At 37.8% G+C, this 25,782-nt stretch overlaps 1 protein-coding gene across 2 annotated transcripts in view; it reads right to left on the reverse strand.

Annotated features, from left to right (window-relative positions):
* Nucleotides 1–1,370: 1,370 nt before the first annotated feature.
* LOC150085653 (RING finger protein 145-like) overlaps nucleotides 1,371–25,782 on the reverse strand; it is a 78,993-nt gene continuing 54,581 nt past the window's right edge. For both annotated transcript variants that reach the window (XM_090374154.1, XM_090374155.1), the window contains one exon: nucleotides 1,371–3,383. In XM_090374154.1, coding sequence (XP_090230280.1) covers nucleotides 1,504–3,383 — 1,880 coding nt within the window. In that variant the 3' untranslated portion in view covers nucleotides 1,371–1,503. The remainder of the gene's footprint in view (nucleotides 3,384–25,782) is intronic.

Below are 25,782 nucleotides of genomic sequence, written 5' to 3' on the forward strand. Positions count from 1 at the left end.
CATCAGGGGACCTAATGCATGTCACCAGCCTGCATGGAAGACGGGGAATCAGGGTTTGTCAGACAGTCTTTTTCCACTCCTAAAATGCCTGGTGTTGGTTGTTCTCTGCTCACTGTTTGTTTTAATTGATGAGTGGAATTCTGGTGAGGTTGTCTGCTTACACCCTCACTGGTGTTTTAGCACACTACTCATACTGGACTACGGCTTGCCTGTTCGACTGCATGATTCTTTTTCAACTTCTCACATCAACAAGCTGTCTCTGGCTGTATGTTTTCTGGTTGTTGGACAATTCTCACTATGCTTTAAACACTGTCGTGAGTGAACACCTCAGTAGGGCAGCAGCATCAGCTATATTTACAGTGACATTTGTGCCAACTATCGTACTGTGTTCTTAGTCGTTTAGATCGTGCCGTTGCCTTATTCTCTCATGAAGTGTGTGTGCGCATGTATACACACACACAATCCCTTAGTATCCGACTGCCTGCTTTATGTAGTCAGGTATGGACATCTGATATGGTCTTTATTGAAACAGTTGGTTCCGTGGATGATGGGAGGTGTACTCAGTAGACTGGTTACCCAGTGTAATTCTGTATCCAACGTAATGAACGTATATTCAAGTAATGAACTCGGATATCGCTAGATAAAAGCAAGTTAGCATGCTGTCAGTGTGCAAATTAGATTTTATGTTAAATTTTATTTGGCACAGTGAAATAAGAAAGAAAAGCCTGATAAAATAAAAATATTAGATGCCAAAAATTATATCCAGTAATATCAAAATGTACACTTATGAAATTTCTTTGTATTTTTTTTATTACAGAATTAATTTCTTTATCCATTGTAAGTACAAGAGTGAAAACTTAATTTTAATTCTAATTCCAAACTACAGAAAAGGCTGTTATATTGACAGATGAGTAATTTGTTTATTATTTAAAGAAAATGTCAATATTACTGAGAAAAGGGGGGGGGATTGATGTTTTCATCTGATATTTTGAAAAATAATTGGAAATGAACAGCCTAAATGTATTATTTTTTTGAACATGCATGAATATTACCAATATCCATTGATTAAAAAAAATCAGTCTATCTTAAACTACTAAAAAAAACACACTTAACTTGTATTAAAAAATCAAACATAGCTTTTAAATTCCAAGATAAGTGAGAACAAAATAGCATTTAAATACCATGATTTGCATTTAAGATGTTTTTACCGTTGATTTTAATTGATTTGATTAAAAGAAATGAAATAATAGATTGGATATGTTTGCAACTCAACCATCTTTCTTTTATGAAAATTATATGAAAATTTAATCAAAATAGTTAAGAGAAATATACTCTCTGAACATGAAAACAATGGAAATTTTGGTATTATTAAACACACACAATCACCCACAGGGAAAGGGAAGCATTGATATTAAAAATGTGTGCTTGTTCTGTGATTAAATTATCATGCTATGAACAATGCACAAATGAAATCATGCTGCAATTAAATGTCTAGCCTTCAGGTCACTCTTCTGTACTCTGTTCTGGAAGTGAATTATCTATCTTATCAGACAGATTAGAACATGCATGTAAAGACACATTTGAAGCCGTCATGTCTTTTGTAACAGAAGTACCTTCATAAGTAGATGTATTTAAAGATGAGGACACCTGCTGTTCTCCACTCACAGAAGTCTTTCTTTCAGTTATTTCTTTTGATGTATCACTTAAAGCTGTACTCTGGGTATCATTTGCAGAAGGAGAATCTTGCTGCCTGTTTTCATTTCTAACAGCTGTAAATGTTTCTGAAGATGCTTTTGGTGACTCTGAAGGTGATGGCAATGAAACCTTAGCATGACAAAGTGGACATTTATCTTGAATGTAAAGCCATTTCCGTAGGCAGGTTCGGTGAAAAAAATGTTGGCAAGGAGTTAGGCATGCAGCCTTCATAGTGCCAAAACAGATTGAGCAGACATCATTTAGCTGGGTTAATTGCAGCTCTGTAGCTGCAGGAAGAGATTCTGCTTTTTTAACAGCCTCTCTGCGAAGAAGGAAACTGCGCCACCCTGTTTGCAGTCTTTGCCATACATTGAAATAGCAGTGAACCAATAATATGGAAGCGTTTACCCAATTCCATTTTGAGGATGTTGATTCCCACAGTCCCATACCTACTACGAACACTGCAACTAGGAATTCTAATATCTTGGTAACAGCACGTGTGTAATACACAACATCATCAAGGCTATCCCATGGTTCCTCTCGTGATGAATCATACAAGAACAGACAGTGGACAACAAAGAGATCAAGAACTTGAACTGATGTTAACATGCAGCTTGACAAAACTACCATCATCCAGAAGTCAATTGGAAATACTTCTGACAAGATGTAAGTAAGATACAGTGGGAAAATAAACAGTAAATAACACATGCTAAGAGCCCGAAAATGCCTGCTTATGCTACGACTACGGGATGCACTAAGGGCAAGTACAACAGGCTCAGTAATTTCAAGCATGGATTGAAGAAGTGATGATAAGACGATAAAGAGAATGATAGTCATGACAGCCATTCGTGCTGGCATTTTCATTTCAGTTAGTCCTGTTTGCATTGCAAGCAATACTAATGTGAACCCTTCAGTCCATCCACTATGCACTGGATTGTCCTGAAAGAGGGCGGAAAAGCCTTGCAAGTATGCTCGGGTAGTACAGAGGGCAAAGTATGAAACGTAGGATACTGTTACTGATGTAGCTACAAGAGTCACTGGGCTGGCACAAATGGAGCTTATTGTGCTTAATGTCATAATATACCACTCATCTCCCCATGCTGATGCTTTCTCTGGATGATAAAGACCACCAATTAGTTTTACTACAAATTCTATCAGCCAAAACACAGCAAAGTGAGTTGGTACAAAAAGCTTATTCCAAAGTACTGTTAAAAGAGACATGAAACCATAAGTTTCAGTTATCAGTAGTGCATCCATGTATGCCAACTTTACACAATCTAAAATAACTGGAACTTGGTGGGTAATGTATAGGAAGACATTAAAAGCCATCAAAGCACTACTGAAGTTATGAAGAATCTGGAGAGCTTCTGTAGGGAGATTAGCAAGGCGAGCTATTACTGGTAATACATAAGCAGCTAGTGCAAGAGGAAATGGTTTTCCAGGCCCCCGTAAGAGATAAGGTACTAATATTGCAATTGCTGTGTGAAATACTAGCATAGAAATCTGTCTCCTTAGAAACTGATAATCAGTCTGCAAAGGACCCTCTTTGAGTGTCCTTTCTTCCATATCAATGTAGTAACTTGACAGAAGATGAGCACTAACCACTAAAGCACCACTCACGAAATGAGTATACAGAGCTCGTACATAGGGAAGTGGTAATAATAGTAGAAGGAATCCGTGCAGCAAAACTGAAATAAAAAAGTGAGATTTAAAAATTTTTTAAAAAATATATTTTCTCCTGGAAAAATTTAATTAAAAAAAAAAAATTTACAATGAATTAATTTTTCATGTAGAAAAAAAAAAAAAAAAATACAAAATCAAAATACCACCACCTTGTCTATATATATGAACTGCAAGGGAGTGTAGGAGGACACACATTGTATCTTCTAACTTCCATACAGTAAGTATTAAGTGTATAAACAAATCTCAAATCAGGATACATATGTATCCTGATCTGATCTATAAACCAGGAAACACATTTATTTGTATAAACATGCCATTATCAAGTTGCCTGAACTGGAAAAAAACTGTTTATAAAATAAAATAAATTTAACCATCCAAAAAGGTTTGTTCAAATATAAAACACAAATTAAGTGTATACACAAATATGTATGATTTATATTAGGAAGGAAGGTCTATGATTTTAAACTAATTCCTTATTTAGATATTAATTGTAGTGGGGAGGGATGGAGAAGCTGAATTATACCAAACTGGAGCTCTCCACTTTCAAGCATGGGATTATAATACCTCAGTAGTCTAAACAGACTACTGAGGTATATCTTCAGAAGAATACACCACCTTCCTCAGATAATGGTATCCGGGATCACATTACACCAAATCCATCAATATGATATAGCCACTAATTTTAATTGTGGGGTTGAGAGGGATCCTCCTAAACTGGAACTCTCCACTTTCAACCATGGGACTATAACACCATAGTAGAGTTTCCAGCAATTCCTCTATCTTTAGTCTCAGTTGATGGTATGTTAGATTCAATTTAGGTATTGAGAATAGAATGCATTTCAGCCAAGTTTGATCCTCTCTGATGATCACATAAAGCAGAGTTCCCACACATCTGGATCTTCATCCACATGCTCTAAATTGCACTGTTTCTACCATCATTACTTGTGATGAATCGTGGGTTATAATTGGAAACAATGATTATAATCTGGAAACAAAGATCCAGTCTTCTCTCTGGAAGGTTCCACTTCTCCAAGACTTAGAAAAAGCAAGACAATCTCACACAAAATGTGAAGACCATGCACATGAATCAAGAAATACAAGTGGTATTGTTCTGTATAGTCACTAAATCAATAATTCTATAGTGATTGCACAATATAAAAATAGGCAGAATGGTGGATGTCAGGTCACTGCTTTCCATTCAAGAATTTCTTGGGAAGCAATCCATGATGGTTCCCATACTCACAAAAATTAGCCTTCTGTAATTTTTCTTTCGTGCTTAAAGTCCCTTCCCAAAGGAACACACTTATGACTGAGGAAGAATGCAACATAGGAACTATTAGCAATTCCAAAAGAAGCCTATCAGGAATGCTGCCAGAAGCTAAAGAAACATTGGAAATGGTGTGTAAAGGAGAATACTTCAAAAGGTCTGAATGGCAGGTAAGCATCAATATCTCTCAAATATTAGATCACTATGAGAATTTTGATGACACTCCATATGCAGTCTAGTTTTGGAAGTGTTACATAGTTGCTAAGTAAATGTTTCAGTGATGGGCAGGTTGATAAAATGAACTAGAATGGTCTGATGTAGAAACAAACATAGCACAAAGAATTTAAGTAATTTTTATTTATGTATATATGAATAACATCCAATACCCCAAATTCAATGGAAAAAAATATATACATACACTGACCAGTCAAAATATAACCACATTCTTAGCAGTAGAGATGAACTCTTACTGCCTGTACACACCATCTATCTGGATTCACATCTAGCAAAAATGAACCCGCCTCTGCATGGGTAATCCATGAAGAGGCGGGTTCATTGGACTGCTGGTTGTCCCTTGGTTAAAGTCCATTCCATCAATTGGTTCATACAAGGTGGGATTGCTTATGTTTGCTACAACCACTGTTGAGGTGAAGTCCCCACCTCACACAAACCAGCAGCCTGATCTGCTCTGTCAAATATCCACCCACTTGATTTACAGTTTCTTTAATACTGCCTCGCCATTCCTTTTTCTGTCAGATCATGTCTGTTGCCATCTGATGAGGAAACAAGAAATTTCTAAGACATGGAAATGGTCAATGTTTCAGCTGGCCAGAATATATACACGCACACACACAGTCTCCAATCCAAACATGTACCTCTGCCACAGCGAGCGATGGACTCTATAAAGCTCCTGAATGTTTCAGGAGGTATACTTTCTATGGGGCCAGTATTGTTTCCCATAGATCTGTGATCTATGGGAAACAATACTGGTTCTATGGTGGACGATCCAAATGCCAGGGTCTTGAACAATACTAGCAATATGGCCGAGTGCATAATCCTGCTGGAACACACCTGTGCTATTTCAGAAGGATTCACTATGAAGGATTCACTGATTAAAACACAAGGGATAAGCAGTTTTTAGCATTCAGAGCATTGGCTAGGGATATGAGGGCTCCACAATATTCCTAGGAAAAGATAGCTCCTATACCAAGACCTTGCTGCCACCTGCCTGTTTCTGCAACTAGGACATCAGAGGATTTCCTGTCCAGTTTAGTGCTGTACTCTTCATCTATTGTCTACATCAGGAGTGGCCAACTTAATATGTGATGCGATCTACTTTTTTCCTTCGAAATGCGCCGTGATCTACCATCTCAAAAATTTCATTGCACAAATCGAGGGATGACTGTATATTTAAAATGCGTCGTGATCGACCGAAATTAAATCCGCGATTGCCTCGTTGACCACCCCTGGTCTACATGGCATAGCAGAAATATAAGTCATCAGAAAAGGCAACTTTTTTTTTGTGTCAGGTTGGGTGATGGGTGGGCATAAGCATGGGCACCTACTGTAGGCCTTTACTGGGCACCTACAACAGAGCCAATACAGAGGAGAGTTCATTGGAACATGCTCTTGGAAATACAACTAGTTGTCACCTGGTTATATGGTGGGACAGCTTACATTCACTATAACAACTGACGAGGTGTGGGTGCCCACTACTCTGTATCTGTACACTCTTCAGGTAGTCCCATGAGGTTTGCAGTTTCTGTAATACTGGACAACCCCCTTTTTTGAAGTCTGCCTGGTCATGTCTCTTGTATGCCACTAGGCACAGAGGAAGGACTCCTTGCTAAAATGGGGGGGAGATAATGTTTTGAAGGCAGTGTGTGTGTGTGTGTGTGCGTGTATAATAAATTACACAGACAATGCTATGTCCAATACCTGCATTTCTTTTAGGGGTGTGAATAACAATTACTGCATATGGTCAATCTATTTAATGAAGAAGTAACTTTGAAAGAGAAATGAAGAAAGTTAAAGATGCTAGTTATCCTACTTAAAAATCAAATGCAAAACCAGGAAACACACAAGCCCAAGAATAAGACCAAGACAATTATAGAATAGATTATCGGGCATCACAGGAGCATATACTTCCACCATAATTATATTTAATCTGTCAGCATGCATGATGTAAAAATTCATGTAAGTTAAAAAAATAAAAATAATAAAATTTGATCCTGCTGTACTCTTCACATGAACTCAAAAGGATAGACCAGTAACAACAAACTCTGAGTTTACTGATTGCGGACACTCATGATTAGTGTTTTTTGTGCAGTAAAAGTCAGTTGTCATTGACTTTCACTGCAACAAAACTTATTGCTTCTCATAGTTGAGGGGGATGCTTGCAGGAGGTGAGGAAGGTATAAAACCAATATTATAAGCAAGTATAATTTTCCATTTGATCTTTATTTGAGGTGTTCATGCATGTGCTGCTCAATTTTTGAAGGTTAGTCCGGGAAGTGATTAAAAGTAGGAAAATACTGAATAGCAGAAATTACACAACCTTTTAAAAATTAATAAAATAAATAACTATCATAATATATACGCTGTGCTGCCACTTTATTATATACACCTACCTAGTAATGCACTGCGCCTCCTTTAGCCTTCAAAACGGCCTGAATTCGTCTAGGCATGGATTGAACAAAATGCTGAAAACGTGCAGGAATGGAGTACCAGGCAGACATGAGTGTGTCATGCAGTTCCTTGAGATTTGATGGAGGCATAGGCCTGCAGTGAACAGCCCTTTCCAGCTCATCCCAAAGATGTTCAATAGGATTGAGATCCAGGGGACTGAATGGGCCACTACGGCAAAGAAAAATCATTGTTATGTTTCTGGAACCATTCCATAGTGATTCGGGCTTTGTGCACCAGCGCATTATCCTGCTGGAAGTAACCATCTGACTGAAGATAAACTGTCAATATAAACAGATGCAATTGGTCAGCAATGATGTTTAGGTACGATGTGGCATTCAGACGTGAATCTATGGATATCAATAAATGCAACGTGTGCCAAGAAAACATTACCGTCAGACATGACGGGTCTGTGGCTTCATGTTGTTTTCGCCAAATTCTGAGCCTTCCATCACCACGATGCACCAGGAACTTCGACTCGTCAGACCAAGCAACTGTTTTCCAATCCTCGATAGTCCAGTGCTGGTGTTGCTGTACCCACAGGAGCCATGCTCTCTTGTTCTTCATTGATAACAAAGGTATGCAATGTGACTGTTGGCTGTTGTAGCCCATTCACGACAAAGTGTGACTATTGGTCCGTTGCGATATTTTGTTCTGCGCACCAAGGTTGTATTCTGACATGATGTGCGACATTGTGGCCTGTCTGATTGCTTGCCCAATTCTAGCCATCCTCCTCTGACCTCTCACAAATAAGCGATTTTTTTTCCACAGGAGTGCCATTGAGAGGATGTTTTCTGTTTGTTGCACCATTCTCGATACACCCTTGAAGCTGCGGTGCATGAAATGTTCAAGAGAACTGCCGTTTCAGAGATGCTTTGTCCAGCACATCTTGCACCTACTACCATGCCACATTCGAAGTCCGCTAGACTTCTTTTCCCCATTCTTGCTATGATACTAGAAAGGTTGTTCTGCTGCATTTATATCCACAACTGTGGTCATGTGACTTGCAATTGTGGGACAAACCATTTGTGTGCACAGCAGGGGTGTACCTAATAAAGTGACAGCTCAGTATATATCATTATATAAAAAATCATAAACATACTGGAAGTGTTTTAAAACCAGTGTTCTCTGAAATTTTGCACCAAAAATAAGACCTTTTTTATATTTCAATTTATTAATGCACTTCAAATTAAAAAGAAAATATATTTGCTAATAAAAAATTCTTAATGTAATCAATTTGAATTATTTTGTTCTTGTCATGAAGATGACTTTTTTTCCCTATAATGAAATAAAGTTTATATAGTACTGTGTATATAAAAGGCTGCACATATATGATATTCTGCCAATTTTTTAAAAACCATTTCAAAGTGTTCCTTTATGCACACAAAATTTTGAAAACAGTTTGTGGTACTGAATCAGCAACTTGATTACAAAAGAGAGAAAAAGCAACTGTCTTCCCTATTATAATATTTCAATGGAACAAAACAAATTGTGATGACAAGAAAAAAATTCAATGAGAAATATTAATTTCTCCATGCTATTGGCATTTTTTTTTTTAATTTGGCAAATATTCTTTCTTTTATACCAACATTTGTTTTATATTTCATGTGGATGATGCATAATTCATCCTAGCGTTCCACTCTTCACTACTACTGCAAGTAAAAAGCTCATCTGCCAAAAGTAAAAATTTATCACTAATTAGCAATTTCCATATGGTATACCAAAATCTCTCACTGCTCTTGCAATAAAGGTTAAACAATAAGCTTGTGAATTTGGTTCCTCAGCTACGTGATATGTGCCAAAGATCGAACAGGGGGTAAGTAGGAGGTGTCAGCTTTGATTGTTTAGAGTGCTTCAGTATAATAACATTGAAGCAAGTTAAATAAGTAAGAATTGGCACCAAACTTCTCACAAAGGTACACACTATTTATTAACTAATGGTAGAACTCCATATCATCATAGCAAGGGCAGTCCAGAAAATTTTGGGTAGCATCTCATAAGAGGTGGCAAAGTTCCAGACTGGTGCAGTTATATTCAATGAGTTTGAAAATAAACATGAGTGAATTTGAGTTCAAACTTCCTCTAACAGATGGTAGTACAGATATTGTCCAGTAGGCTGACAGATTGCAAGTAACAACCAGTCTCATTAGTAGCTTTAGTGTTCTGTGTCACAATTTTGCAATGGAGCAAAGAACTAATATCAAATTTAGTTTTAAACTCAGAAATTCTGCAACGGAAATGTATGAAATGTTAAAAACTGTTTATGATGATGAAATGTTAAGTCATACCAGGGTGTTTAAATGGTATAAGTGGTTCAAAGGATGTGAGGATGTTCACGATGACTCAAGAAGTGGATGTCTATCAACCTTTCGAAATGAGTTGCAAAACAATCCCAGTTTTGCTTACTGTATTGTCATTGAAGATCAGTGTTAAGTGTTTCAGTATGACCTAGAGACAAAAGCATCAGAACATTTAGTGGACAAAATCATCACCCATGCCCAAAAGGTTTGTTACAGAAGTCCAGGGTCAACGTGATGCTGTTCATGTTTTTTTTAATAAATAGGGTGTTACAAATATAATGGCTATAAAAACACCCATATTCATGACATATATATTTCACACTTGTCTTGCCATCCTATGCATCATTTAATTTCAGTTCTTTCATTTCTGATTGTTCCATTCAAATTCATTTGCATTCATTCAAATTAGTATTAACCATATGGTGAAAGGAAGCCTGAGGCTTTTTTGCAGCAGCCAAAAAAAATCAGCTACTTCAGTTGAAATATACATGCTCATGTTGCACATCATACCTAATTTATTCAGAACCTGCTGAGTCACAGTTCTCTTCTCCAAGAGCACATTCCTCCCCTCTTTAGCCAGTGGGTTAAGAGTAGTGGTGATGGGCACAATTGTTTATTTCAATAATCGAAAGAACTGATTATATGCAGATTAATCAGTTATGAAATCTACAATATATATATATATATATACACTCGATTTTCTGGGATAGATGGCAAAAATAAAATCCTGGTTAAATCAAAAATATCGAAAAATGCTCAGCAACATACCCAAAAGAATATGGGGATATAAAAAACTTATCACATGCTACTTGCATATCCAATACGATGCTTCCCTTTGTTTTTTACAATGTCGTGTGTGGTTTGATGACCAACATTATAATGATTCATTAAAGATTTAACAGATGCACTGTTTTCAAACTTTTGAATAATTTCAAGTTTTTGTTCAATTGAAAGCACAACTCTTTTGCAATTCAGTTGAAAGTAGAACTCATTTTTGGGATTTTTAAACAAAAAAATTTTTTTACTATAAAAAAATTTCAACATTCTTGACGAAACACAATTTGTCTTTTAGTCATGTGACAGAAAACAACAATCCGCGCTACACACTAAACATTTGTTCTCTTTTTATTGTTTTTGGAGCAACAGGTGTGAAGACAGCAAGTTTGTGGGATAAAAGGTACATCTCCCAATCACAACTTAATGCTGCTTCTTTACAACTTTCAAAACATCTGTTTATTATTTCCGGTGTATATATATTTTTTACTTTGGAGCCTTGATTATGCGGGTTAATCCAATCCCGGTAAATCGAGAGTCTGCTGTGCATATATATATACATATGCAGACTTTAATTTTCACACAGAAGTAATTTTTTAAATACATGCCCATCAGTAGTTACAAGTGCAACTAACTTTATGGCTATCAATCAGTTTTTGGAGTAAAAATAAATAAATATTTAAAAGTGTAACACTGATTTTTATTCTTAATTCTGTCCATTTTGTATACCTTATATAATCAAATAGACAGCAGAACAATTTATTTTGGTGGGCTTTGCATAGGGAGGTATACGTAGAGGTAATGACATCTACAAAAAAGTAGCAATGTATTGACCTAATATGAGATTTAGCCTGGAGTACACGGGTTGAAGGAGAGGGCAGAAGCGAACCAATATCATAACTAAACTCACTTCCCTGTACAAATTTTTTTTTGATAATTATTAGTATTTTGAAATATTATTATAAAAATAAATGAACATGGATTTGTGGTTGAAAAAAAAGAACTTTAAAATGAGAAGCAAGTACTTCTAGTAGTGGTTGATGAAAACGAACACAATATTGTCACACTTCACAGTGAGGATGCACAATTGCAGTCTTTTGTTCCCCAAAAATCTGAAGTGAAAAGAGACGAACCAACTAAAAAAAGACCAAATTGAAAGTATGATCACAGTTATTTCAATTTTGGCTTTACATGTGTTAGAAATAAAGATACTTCTGATGCACTGTGTGTCATATGTAATAAATTATTAGCAAGCAGTTTTTTGGCTCCCATTAAACTTGTTTCGTTAAGGGTTTGGTAAATATACTGTGAGATGAAAAGTGTTCCTTGACTAAAAAAGTTTGAGAAATGCTGCTTTAGAGAATACTACTGGTCAAATGTACACAAAGAATTTGATATTTTATTTGCAAATTTAAAAATAACTGAAATTTAAAAAAGGGGCATCTGTTAGATGCCATGCTAGCAGTGGAAGATTAAGGCAGATGGTCATTATATGCAGACTTTTAAATTTTCATGCAGAAGTATTTTTTTAAAGACTGTTATACAGTCCAGAAAGAATAATAATAATAATAAAAAAAAAAAAACCACACACACCAATGAGCCAAATATGATGCTGGTCCTCCACGTGCAGCCAAAACAGATTGTACCTGGTGCGGTATGGATGATACAAGATTTCTAAATATGTCTTGTGGTATCTGGTACCAACACGTAACCAGCAGGTCCTTTAACACCTGTAATGTCCGTGGTTCATACACCGCAGATCAAATTGCTGTTCCAACACAAACCACAGATGGTCATGGGATTGATGTCTGGGGAATTTGGAAGTTACCTGGAAGTCTCCTCATGTTCCGCAAACCAGTCTCGAACAATTATGGCGGTGTGGCATGGCGCATTATCCTGCTGAAAGACAACACAGCCAGAGGGGAAGACCATTGCCATGAAAGGGTATGCCTCGTCAGCAATGATGTTTAAGTAGGTGGTAGATGGCAGGGTGCCCGGTACATGGATGACTGGACCCAGGGTATCCCAGAAGAACATTGCCCAAAGCATGACACCACCATCAACAGCTTGTTTTCATCCCACGGTGCATCCAGGAGCCATCACTTCCCCTGGTAAACGACACAAAGGTACCCTGCCGTCCACATAGTGCAACAGGAAATGTAATTCATCGGACCAGACGACCTTCTTCCAATCACTCAAGGTCCAGTTTTGATGCTCGCTTGCCCATTGTAGGCACTGTCGCTGGTGAACTGTGGTTAGCATGGGCACTTGGAGCAGCCTGTGGCAATGCAGCCCCATTTTCAGCAGGGTTCGATGTACTGTGAGTTGCACCAGTCGCCCTTCTGTTGCCATGTGCCATCCGAGAGAGCCTTCACTCACCTCGAACATCGATGAGCCATGGTCGTCCAACACCTTGATGGCAGTTCGTCGGTTCCCCCTCCTCAGACCACTTTTGGTAGGTACTAACCACAGCCGACCGTGAGCATTCCAACAGCCATGCCGTTTTGGATATGCTCTCATCCAGTCTGGCCGTTACAATTTGGCCTTTGTCAAACTCGCTTAAGTCCACTGCCTTTCCCATTCTGAAGAACAAGAGTAACACTGATTAGCGGAGCTCAGTATCAGGTGTTTTTTATACCATGTCCCAACCAGCACATGTGCTGTATTCACCTGCAGTTACTTTGATTTGCATAACAACTCGCTGTTCATAATGTTTTGGCTCATTGGTGTATATGAAAAATACACCAGGGTTTTGATTTCGTTATATATCAGCTCATTTCTGTGTGAATGTAATATTGTGCAAAAAAAATTTCTTCTATGATATTAATGCTTCTTACACATCTTCAATGATTTCACATGTCTCATACCCTCAAAACACATCCACGAATTTGGTGCCAACTCAGCATTCTGATGGGTGTCTATGAGAGTGTGAAGAGTAGAGTACATTATTATTATTGGCCATATGGTGCAGAAGCCTGAGGCTTATGTTGCACCAGCCAAAAAAAAAAAAAAATATATATTCTGAATTACCCGAGAGAGAGAGAGAGAGAGAGAGAATCGCCAAGAAAAAGAAGAATGACGATATCCAGCACAGGTCCTTAGGTGTGCCAAGCTCACTCACTAGATGTAAGCCCATGGGGTTAAAATGGGGAAGGGGGCATCAAGTGCTCTCCTGTGCATCAGGCAATACAGCAGCTAGTTATGTCAGTGACTCTATTGTGAGGAAATGGGATTTGATTTGATTTGATTTAAGAATTCTTGGCGCAAGAGCTACTGCGGCTAAAATGCGCCTGTAAAATTTTATATTTTATATAATGGTTTTGTTTTAATTCATATATTGCTGCTAATGATTTCCAAGACTAACAGAGAATGACTATAGCTTGCTTTAGAGATAATATTTAGTTTTATATTTGATTGTAGTAATTTATTTTCTTGAGGAACTGAAAAACATCTGCTATATTTTTTCTATCTTCCAGTATGGTTTTGAGAGTGAGGGAGTGATGTTTGTTTAGCTCTTTGAAGGAGTTTCGGCGCTCATCTGCAAAAGCTGGACAAGTAATCAGACACGTTCTACTGTTTGTTGTGTGTGACAGATAGGGCATAGAGGGGGATCCTCTCCTCGCAAAAGATAAGAGTGACTGAAATAAGTGTGTCCTATCCTTAACCTAGCATGTATCACTTCATCGCGTCTATTTTTCTGAATGCTGGATTTCCATGGTTGGAGTAATCTTTTAATCTGATGCAATTTGTTAGTGGTAAGTACTTGCCATTGCTGCTGCCAGTGATGTATCCCACTGTGATCAATAACGTGTTTATAGTCTGAGAAAGGGATATATTCTGATGCAGAAATATTGTTGTTAGCTTCTTTGGCAGCTCTGTCTGCTTGCTCGTTGCCATGTATTCCGACATGGCTTGGGATCCAGCAAAATCTAATGTTACGACTTTGTTCAAGGAGTTTTGATATTTTGTATTGAATCTGCTGTTGTAGAGGATGTTTGTTAGAACTGATATTTTGTATTGCCATCATGGAACTACGGGAGTCAGTAAAAATTATGCTGTTTTGAAAACTTGAATGGTCGATTTTGTCTAGTGCTAACATAATGGCTTGCAGTTCTGTGGTATAAATGCTACAGTCTTTTGGGAGTTTTTGGGCCAATGTGATGTCAGAAAAGTAAACTGCCGCTCCCACATGAGAATCAGTTTTGGATCCATCTGTATATAGAAAGCAATGATCTGAAAATTGGGCCTTATAAGCAGCATGCAGCTGTTGATGGTTTATATGAGAAAGGATTTGTTTGCTCGAAATGTGGAAGGACGAGTCACATAAAGGTTGTCTGATTATCCATGGTGGAGTAGACTGCTTCGTCAGCGAATTTATGTTATCTAGGTTAAGCTCTCTACTGAGAAGAAGGTTTTTTAATCTCACATTCGCAGGTTTATTGATTCTTTGTTGTTGCTGATAATGTTGTTCCCATTCAGAAGCAAAAAGAGTTTTCTGTAGAGGGTGGTCTGGTAAGGATTTTATTTTAGCTGCATAAGAGAGTAATTGATTTTGTCTTCTGATTTGCAGAGGAGGTTCTTGAGCTTCGGCGTACAGGCTCTGCACAGGTGAGGTGCGGAAAGCTCCAAGGGCTAAACGTAGTGCGCAGTGATGTACCGGGTCGAGGGCACTAGGTCTTGCCGAGTCATAGACTGGGGCACCATAGTCTAGCTTGGACCGAATGAGAAGGCGATATAAACGTAGTAGGATTGTCCTGTCTGCTCCCCAGGATATAGCGGATAGGGCCTTCAAGGTGTTCATTTTCTTCAAACAGTGGATTCTTATGTGACTAATATGCTCTAGGAAAGTCAGTTTTTTTGTCAAAAACTAATCCTAAGAAACGGACACTATTTTTAACTGGGATGATCTTCTTTCAGCCTGAGTTCTGGGTCAGGATGGAGATTCCTTTTTCTGCAGAAATGTATACATGCAGTCTTTTGTACCAATATTCTATATCTATTTCTTTCTGTCCATTTTATGACTCTGTTAATGGCTACTTGCAATTGCCGTTCTATTGTCCTCATATGCTGCGCTTGATAAGAAATGCTGAAATCATCAGCATAAACTGTTGTAAAGATATTGTTTGGGATTTGTTCTATTATTGTGCTGAAGTGGACTGCAAAAAGTGTGGCACTAAGTACAGATCCTTGAGGGACCCCTTCTTCTTGATAAAATATATTGGAAAGTGTATTGTTCATTCGAACTTGGAAGGTCCGATTCTTAAGGAAATTGTATATGTAGAGGGGTAGATGTCCTCTAAGGCCAAGTTGATGTAACCTTTTAAGTATACCATATCGCCATGTGGTATCATATTCCTTTTGGATATCAAAATTAACCATGACTTGGTGTTGTTTCCTGAGAAAAGCATTTCTTACTTGATTTTCCAGTTGTATAAGTACATCCAAGGTACAGCGATTTTTTTTCTAAAGCCAAATTGTTCTGGGTTGAGAAGATCATTATTTTCTAGATACCATGTTAGTCTACTGTTGACCATTTTCTCTAAGATCTTGCCTAAGCAGCTAGTCAAAGCTATGGGACGGTAGTTCTGTGGGTCTGAGAGATCTTTTCCCTGTTTTGGGAAAGCTAGTATTATTGAGTGGTGCCATTTGTTTGGGAAAGAATTTTCAAGGTATATTTTGTTGTATAGATCTAACAGGGCTAATTGGGACTGTTCATCTAATTGTTGTATCATTGCATAATGGATTTCATCAGGACCGACTGCGCTGTGTTTCACCTGTAGCAGAGTTTGTTTTAGTTCTGCTGCCGTGAGTGGCAAGTTGTATTGTTCACACTGATTGGTAGAAAAGTTTAATTTTATTTTTTCGGCCTCTTTCTTGTACGTTTTGAAAGCTGTGGGGTATGCACAATTAGCAGATGTATTCGAAAAATTTTCAGCAAGCACGTTGACTATATCTAAGGTGTTTGTAACCAACTGTCCCTTCCAATTTAGCAATGGAGAGTGGTTTAATTGTTGGTCATCCTTCTGATCTTTTTCCAGATAAGTGTAGCTGGTGTGGAAATAGTTATAGCTGATGCAAATTTCATCCAGGCAGCTTTTTTGCTTATTTTTTGCACTTTTCTGACCTTGGCTCTGGCTCTCTTGAATTGTATCAGATTTTCTGTTGTTGGATTTTTGCGAAAAAGGTTCCAGGCTCTATTTCTCTCTTTTTTAGCTTCCCGGCACTCTTTGTTCCACCATGGTTTTGGATATATTCTGATGTTAGAAGATGTTTTAGGTATTGTCTTTTCTGTAGCTTGAAGCATACTATCAGTAATATAGGCTACTGATGTTTGTACTGATTCTCTTTTAATAATGTTGCGGTCTAGCTTGGCTAGTATCCTGAATGTTTCCCAATCTGCATCATATATTTTCCATCTGGGGTGCCTATTGGCTTGGCATGGCGTTTTTTCCATGATTTTCAAAATAATGGGGTAGTGGTCACTGCTCAATGGAGTCTCGTGCACGCTCCATTTAGTCATAGGGAACAGATTGATAAGTCTACTGCAGAACTGCTTTTTGATGGAAGGTGGAAATATGTGTGTGTGTGTGTGTGCCGTCATTTAAAATCATTAGATTGTTCTCGACAATTAATTTTTCTATTTGCTTACCCTTCTGGTCTATTTTGTGGTCGCCCCATAGTGGGTGATGTCCATTTAGGTCACCTAAGATGCAGAATGGAGGTGGTAGTTGAGTGATCAGCTCTTCGAAATCCTTAAATCGGAATTCTTGATTAGGGGGTAGATATACTGAGGCTATGGTAATATTGAAGCCTATTGCTAGATGGGCTGCAACTGCTTCTAATGGTGTGTTCAATGGTATTGTTTGGGAAGGGACATGTCTGTTAACTAGTATTGCAACTCCTCCTCTCGCTGTTCCATTCGTTATGCGATCCTTTCTATATGTGATATAATTTTTGATTATACTATTGTCCTGTGGTTTTAAATAGGTTTCTTGTAGGCAGATACTTAGTGGGTGGTACTGGGTGATGAGATCTATAACATCATTAGTGTTTGAGCGAAAACCTCGACAGTTCCATTGGATAATCGTATCTGTCATTTGGGGTTAGATGTTCCCTCGGATTGCTTCCTTGGGGGCTGATTTATTTTTGTCTACCTTGGCTTTGTCTTTTTTTTGAAAAATAGGGTCTACCCGTATCCATTTCTTCTTCTTCTTCAGTAAAGATTTCGAGAACTGGTTCCTCTCCTTGGTTTCTTGCATCCGTGTCCATTTGTTCTGCAATCTTTTTTCCTGTACTACCTATCTTTTCTTTGTTTGCTTTTTTTCCTGTTTATACTCCGGCACGACAACCAAGTCAGTAGAGTTTACAATAAATCGTCAATACAAATATTTATCGTATTTAGTAGTCACGGGCTTGAACCCCGGTCCACTCAAGGAACGCGTGCTATGCGCTCTCGCTCCTGACCACTGGGCTACGTCAGGCCTAATTTTTCTTCTTACATTTTCTGAATTATCTGGTGGGAAAGATAAAGGAGTATTGATAATCTTTTCTTGTTTTTGTGATGGAGATGGTTTGTAAAACTCACGAACCCATTCTGAGATGGATTCTCCGGGGGGGGGGATTGTAACATCCGTTTGTGTGCCACAACATTTTGAATTGGGTAGTTTAATTTCCGGAGCCTTTTTGATTGTGGTAATCTGCGCATAAGAAGGTTTGTTTGCTATATTTATTGTAATTACCTTTTTAGCTTCCTGATATGAAACTCCATTTTCTGCTTTGTATTTTTGTATCATTTTTTCCTTCTTCCAAATTTCACACTCCCTTGAATATGCAGTATGATCTCCTTTACAATTTACACATTTATGAGTAAATTGTAAAGTAGAAGTGGCATGTTCTTGCGAACCAGTTTCCACATGTTAATTTTCCTCTACATACTGTCTGTGAGTGACCAAACTTCTGACAGTTGAAACAACGGAGAGGATTCGGGATGTACGGTCTTATATTGCAGTGTAGATATCCAGCTTTTACTGATCTGGGTGATTTAGGCGTGTTGAAAGTGAGTATCAGATTCCTGGTGGGGGTGATTATCCCTTCTTTTTTAATTGTAATTCTTTTAACATTGATGACTCCTTGTTCCTGAAGTTCCATTTGAATTTCCTCTTCGGGCACATTTAGAAGGTCCCATTCCACAATGACACCTTTTGAAGTATTTAATGTATTGTGCGGGGATACTATTACTGTTATTCCTGCAATGGTTGTCATTTGTAATAATTTTTCTGAGTGTTTAGCATTGGCTGTTTCTACCAAAATGTCGCCTGATTTTAGTCTTTTAACTTGTTTTGGTGTGCCGACATAACTCTCAAGAGTCTTTTGTATGAGAAAGGGTGACAATTGTCCTACCGCTTTCTCAGTATTTGAGTGTACAATAATATATGTCGGAGAAATTAAAACTTGAGAGTCAGTTTTTAATCTCTTTGTGGAGAAAGAGTCATTTCTATCGCCTTTTCTGATTGCCTTAGAGGTGTCTCCGAAAGAACTAGATTTCTGATATCTTGGATGAGCTCTCTTCGGGTCCGTTGACCCAGTGGATTCCTGGGTATTGGAGTCAGTTTGCTCCATTTTGCCCTGAAAGGGAGAGCCTTTCCCTTCCAGGTTACCGGCCCCGCCACGTGGAGGCAGGAGCAATGCCACCCTGTGACCAAGCACTAGGTTAGTAATTAAGATATAAAAGGGAAAGAGAAGGTTGCTTTCCTTCTTAATCTAGTAAAGTTGCTTTGCTTTCTTTACTATGGATTATTTAATTGTGTGTTAATAAATGCTTTAAATAAGGAAACGATTTCTACTTCAAGAAAGAGCACTAATTCAGAGCAAAAAAGTCACTTGATCACAGAATCGCTTGGCACTTGGGGCCGAGGAAATGGGAAATATATTGAACAAAAAGGATAACTTGAATAGGACCAGGGTATGCCTGCCAGGGGCAAAAGTTGATGACATGCAGAGCATTTAACATCTTTTAAGGGCACACAAGGTGATATTGATGTACACATTGCCACTAATGACATTAAGATTAGATTTGCGGGCCTATTTAACAAGTACAGGCCAATGCTGAAAAAAATTCACGAGCTAGGGTTAAATTTGAAAGTGCAATTCTGCCAAGACATGATAGGAGGGAGTATATGATGAGAGCCCTGTCAATCAATTTGGCCCTGGAGAGATTGTGCAAAGCTCATGGGGTAGAATTTTTGTTAGTGTGGTTTGTTCTTGTTAACAGCAGAGACTGCTTCTAGAAAGGGTGCAAGAATATTTGCTGATGCTGTTGAGACAGTGTTAGGTGGGTCAGAAAACTGCTACATTGGGAGGATTCGCAGACTAAAAGATTAACAGTAGCAGTAGACACAGGTAAAAGTGATTCTTGCACTGCTTCTATTGGAATGGGCAATTGGAAGGCTGGAAAGCAAGATGCTGAAGAATTCAAGTACTGCAGGTCATCATGGAACAAGTAAATACATGGGCTGTGTTAGAGTAACTAAGAGTGAGAACAGGTACATGTACACCAATGATAGGAATATAGTAAATAAGTTTGTTGAATTTGAAGTGCTGGACAAGACATCAGAGGTGGATATCGTTGGGATATCAGAGACTTGATGTCACAAAGATAAAGAATTTGGGGAATTTAAAAAAGGATAGGAAGGAAGGAGGGGTTATACTGTTAGTCGAAAAACAAAATCTAAGGCAGCGCACCCAGGTAGACAGTGCAATGTTGAATCAGTGTGTTGCAACATAAGCACTGGGAAAGCAAATATGGAGCAGGAGAGTGTTATAGGCCTAATGACTCTGATGAGTATAACAAAAAACTGTGCAGAGAAATAGAGTGGGCCAGTACATCAGAATGTCTTATAATAGGGGATTTTAGCATCCCAGATGATTGATGGAAGAGGGTCATTAATATATAACAGAAAAAAAAAAAAAAAAAAAAAAAAAGAGTAGGAGAAAGATCTGAACTTGGGGAATCTGGTATTAATGTCAAAGTTAGAAGACAGAGGGCCAACTATCATCACTACCACTGAGCAGTCAGAGAGAAAACTGGATACCCAATTATAAAAAAGTTACAAACTATAAGATGGAAACTTATTTAGAAGAACTTTGAGTCTCAACCAAATGTTCCCACTGAATTTGAATAGAGATATATAAAAATAAGCACGTATACCACGAGTGGATCGAAACCGAATGGAATTCACACTAGTGATCAGCGATCAGATGGAAGGTTTCTAGATAGTATAGGATTTGTGGTTAATGGATTTCTCCATTACTTGAGATAGAGTATAAGTAAAGGCAATAGAATGATAACTGGATGGAAGGGATTTCTCACCCTTTTAGGAACTGGGTGAATATGATCTAGCCAAGGAGGATGACTTTGCATATGAACAAATTTCCAAGCAGAAAGAAGAACACCAGCGGAATAATAAAGTATATAAAGGTGACATAAAACAAGAGTAAGTTCAGGAGCATGGGTTTCAAGAACAAGTGGAGAAATACCATCAGGACCTGGAACTTTCTTGCCATTAAGCCTGTTCAGAATTCTGACATCTCTTTGATGGAAGACAGGAGACATTGAACGGATTGTATTGGGAATAGTAGGAAGTGGTTTACCAAGATCAACAACACGAATTAGACGAAAAACAGGAAGCTAAAGATTAAACTAAACTAAGCTTTAGTTTAGTTTATCTTTAGCTGAAGTGGCAATAGAACAATCTGGTTCTATTGCCCATCTCTATTCCCACCTGAAAGTCATCTGGTTTTCGGCTGGGAATAGAGATTGGCAAAATCCTTTATCTAAACTTTGGTTTGCAATAAATATACTAAGGATGGTCAAGAGAAGAATGTTGCATATCACATTTGGCTTGTTTCCAAATCTCCAAACTCATTTTCTGTCTACCCCAGAACTCGCAACAGTTGTAAATCAGTTAATAATCAGTCCAAACAAGATTCAGAACAGGCTAAGAGCAGAAAACCCGCTTCTCGTTCAAATGGTAGTCGAGCATTCTTGTCTCTTGCTAAAGCTATTCTAAATTAGATATTGTAATTACTGGTGAAAATAATTATGTAGTTTGAAACAAATATGCAACTGTCTTCTTTGCAAAACCAAGGTTTAGATAAAAGATGAGATTTTAAGGTGGAGTGTGGAATAAAGGATCTCATTCCTACAAGGTTAATTTCACTGATGCGGTGAAAATGGTGAAATCAGAAGATTTGAAACAGTAATCAAACAAAGGAAAGGAAGAAAAGAAATCTTGCAGATCATCTCATTTTCATCCTTGTAATGCCAAACAACACAAGATTGAGAATGGCCACAACAGAAAGGCTTCACTGGAAAATCTGAGGGACCTAGAGGACCACTCACCTCGACTATGTACACAGAAGGGTTATTTGTAAGAAAAAGATCAAATATGCTGGATCAAATATGTAGGTAAATGAAAAATCAGTGTGGGGTTATTAGTAATTTCAAAAACCTCAGCATTTCGACTGGCTGGATCTGTGTGACTAGAAAATGGAAGTCAGTTGGAGTTGTGAACATTAAAATCACCAAGGAAAATCTCATTAATACAATCTTGTTTTATGCAAAGTACCTGTTTATATGAAGCAGATACCATTCCCCTGTGAAAGGATAGGCTTTTCTCTGTAAATATATTAATTTATTACAGAATTCAGTTAATATGTACTACAAAGTTCTTTTTCGCCCAGTGAGAAATAAATATTGTCATTTCATATGTTTAATACAAACCTTGGCAGAGCTGTCCGATTATTGCCACCCGGCTCCTTACTTCCCAAAAGATGGCAGTGACTTGTTAGAAATTAGTTTTGTGTAAACAAAACCAGTTTATAGTAGCTACAATGTAAGTGCACTCTGAAAAACATATTTGATAAAGATGAGCTGTTTTTCTAAGTTGTTTACATACTCTCCCTCGTTCTCCACAGGATTAAGGTCAGTTCCAATTGTTACGTAGTTCAAAAAGTCTTTTGCTACAGTATAATGTATTCTTTGTATCATTTCACCTGAGCTGATGTTTTTTTTTGGAACTCGTGTCTTTAAATTAATTTAAAGTTTATCTATATCAAATCTCATCTAGCAGTGTTATGGCAACAAAATGTAAACGGACAGAATTAAGCCTGGAAATTAAACTAAAAATTATACAACAGGCCAACAGGATGAAACGAAGCAAAACGAACATTGCAAAGGAATATAACATCCCTTTCCCTACTTTATCTACAGTACTGAAAAACCAAAAAAGACTTGAAGTGCGTGAAATTGGAGCATTGATGAAAAAGAGGAAATGAATTCATGGTGCAAAACATGAGGAGCTTGAAACAAAATTGAGTGGTATCAACAAATGCATGCATCTAAATTTTGCCAATATCAGGTCTGATTTTTGCAAGAAAAGCGACTTCAAATACAACAGTGGCTGGCTCCAAAGATCTAAAGACAGGAATAACTTGGTTTCGCAAAATGTTTGTGGCGAGTGTGGATTAGTCAACAAAGAAAAGGCTACAGCTTGTTATGTTTTGTACGGTCCATTCTTGAAAAATATGAGGCAAAGGATATTTTTAATCTTGACGAGACAGGTTTTATTTTATAATTTGCTGCCAAAGGGAAAAAAAAAACAAAAAACATCTGCTGTTCCAGGAGAGCCTTGTCATGGTGAAAAATTTAGTAAACAAAGACTCACTGTTCTCTTATGCTGCAATTCAGATGGCAGAACAAAACTAAGCCCACTTGTGATTGGTAAGTTTTCCAACACAAGGTGTTTTAAACAATTTGCAGCCAAATTGTTCCCTTCTTCTGGAGGCTATCCGTAATCTTGTTATTGCTTGGGACAATACTGCATCAAGTGAAATAATCAACTGCTTCAGAAAGAGTGGCTTTGGAGAGAATATTTAACCCCAGGGGCTTACATCTGGGGAGTATGGGCTTGGCACACCCAGGGTCCCGAGTTGGATATCATCTTTATTTATTTGTTATTCGGTTTTTTTTTTTTTAGGAGCATTAGCAACTAAGGCCATATTGCTCTGGGGATATGCGGTGGTCATTCCCTGACCTTTCCGCATCCTCCCTATTTGGTGGTTAGGCTCAAACCCCAGTCTAATCAAGAAGCGTGTGCTAAGCACTGCTGTTCCTGCCCACCTAGCTACGGAGGCTGCCTTTGGATATCAACATTCTTCTCTTTTTTGGTGATTCCTTTCTACCTCCCCTCACCCCCTCTCTCTCTCTCTCTCAGGGTAACTCAGGAATTTTTTTTTTTGGCTGTTGCAGCATACACCTCAGGCCTCCTTGTACCATATAGTTAATAATAATAATAATATCATCGAAAAACATGGTCCAGCAGACGATTGTGATAATAATGTGGAGGAATTTGAAGGAGCATATGGATTTTGTTGGCGAATTCGAAGTGTTTGTGAATGTAGATGTAGTTGTTACGATGGCAGCACCAAACAAAACGCTGGTAACAATGTTTTTTTTTACCAGCGACAGCAAAAGTGAAGCGCGCGCGCGCACGCACACACACACGCACGCACGCACGCACGCGCGCACACGCACACACACACACAGTGTCATCTAAAAGAGATGACCAAAATGCATTGAACATAATATAGAATGTGTTGGCTGCAGTAACGCAGCTCTCCTTGAAATTGATGCGCAAACTGCATACGAAGAAGGGGAAAACACTGAAGTGGCACCGAAAGAATTTTTTCAAGTCAACCCCCCAAAAAAGTTAAATTATGAACGAAGATCCGGATTTTGAACATAGCATCAAGATATGGCAAATTTTACAAGGTGGAATTCGATGCTACAAAGACTTGTGTAAGCTGAGAAAATGAGCCAGACTTTATTATTGAAAAACCTAAATAAACAAAGCTTTTTTCTCATCTCTCATGATGTTACCTTTTGCAACATTTTTCATTTCAAATCCTTTTAATTGCTATTGAGTGTAAATTGTTTATAGATTTATTATAATTTGTTTATTGACTGTTTTTCTGGTACAAATTCAATTAAAACACATAATTATACCTCCATCAGCAAGGTTTCACATAACACGGAACAGTTTCAGTACCAATTATCAGTGTTATGCGGGGTATTGCTGTACTATACAATATTTTCATTTCCGTCAATTGCTTTTTTCTTAGTTTATCATACAAATAAAATAAAATCTTTAAAAAATATGCTTTTCCTATTACTGTATTGTTAGATAAGAGTTTTGTTTTTATTTTATTTTATTAATTTAAATGAATTTATTTTTGATATTATTATTATTCTTAGATATACAGCATGTACAAAAAAAAAACAGTAAAATTTTGACACTTTTGGGGGACCTCGTTTTTACAAAATGTGAAAATTTAAGTCCGTTGAACTTTGTATTAATGAGATTCGACTATATTAGGAAATTTGCATTGGAGAAAGTCAAGTTTCAAAGAGAGAAAGTCAAAGAGTTTCAAGTGATTTTTTTTTAATCGAAACCCCAAACACGAGAGGTATTAGAACCTATAGTACTTAATTCTGTGCTTGGGTTGGAGGTTGAGAAGATGAAAGAAGATATTTGTTGACATTAGGCTTGAACTTCTGTAGACTGTAATTTTCAGGAAATACATATGAAGGAAGGTTGTTCCAGAAAACGGCAGCTGAATGAATAAACGAGGAAGATGAAAAGTTGGTTCTGTGAGTTTGAAGTTGGACAGTAAATGGATGTTGGCTAGTGGCGGCATGTGTTCGGACTGTTTTGAAGGAGAGAGAGCAGGAATTATAGAAGCCAATTCAGAAGAACAGTGCCCATGGAAGTATCTGTAGAAAAGGCATGTAGCAGAAATAGTACGTCTATGAGACAGTGAGTGGAGAGACTCTGTTAGAGAGGAGTCATTAATTAAACTAACTGTCCTCTTCTTCTATAAGCCTGAGAGAGGTTTTGGGGGCACTGCCCCAGATGTGAGAACAATATTCCATGGTAGGGCGGATTTCAGATTGGTACGGAGTGAACAGCTGTCTGGAAGAAAAGTAATGCTGAGAGCGAAAGAGAAAACGAAGTTTTTTAGATGCAGAGGAAGCAATATTAGTAATGTGCTTGTGCCAAGTCAGTGTAATCCCCAAAAGAGATATATCATTATGCCTAGAAATCGGAGTGTCGCCAAAGATAAGCATAGGAGCAGAAGAATCCTTTTTACAAGATATAAGACAAGACTGAGTTTTAGAAGGATTGAAATCAACGAAGTTGTCTTGTCCCACTGGAGAATTATCTGGAGATCGGCATTTAAGGAATTGGTAGCAGATTTTCGAGAGGTTGAAGCTGATTGAGCAGGGCAAATTTCTCAAAATGGAAAGTGGAATGCAAT

Source organism: Mastigoproctus giganteus, chromosome 5, assembly GCF_048544385.1.
Source record: "Mastigoproctus giganteus isolate SK-2022 chromosome 5, ASM4854438v1, whole genome shotgun sequence".
Taxonomy (NCBI): Eukaryota; Metazoa; Arthropoda; class Arachnida; order Uropygi; family Thelyphonidae; genus Mastigoproctus; species Mastigoproctus giganteus.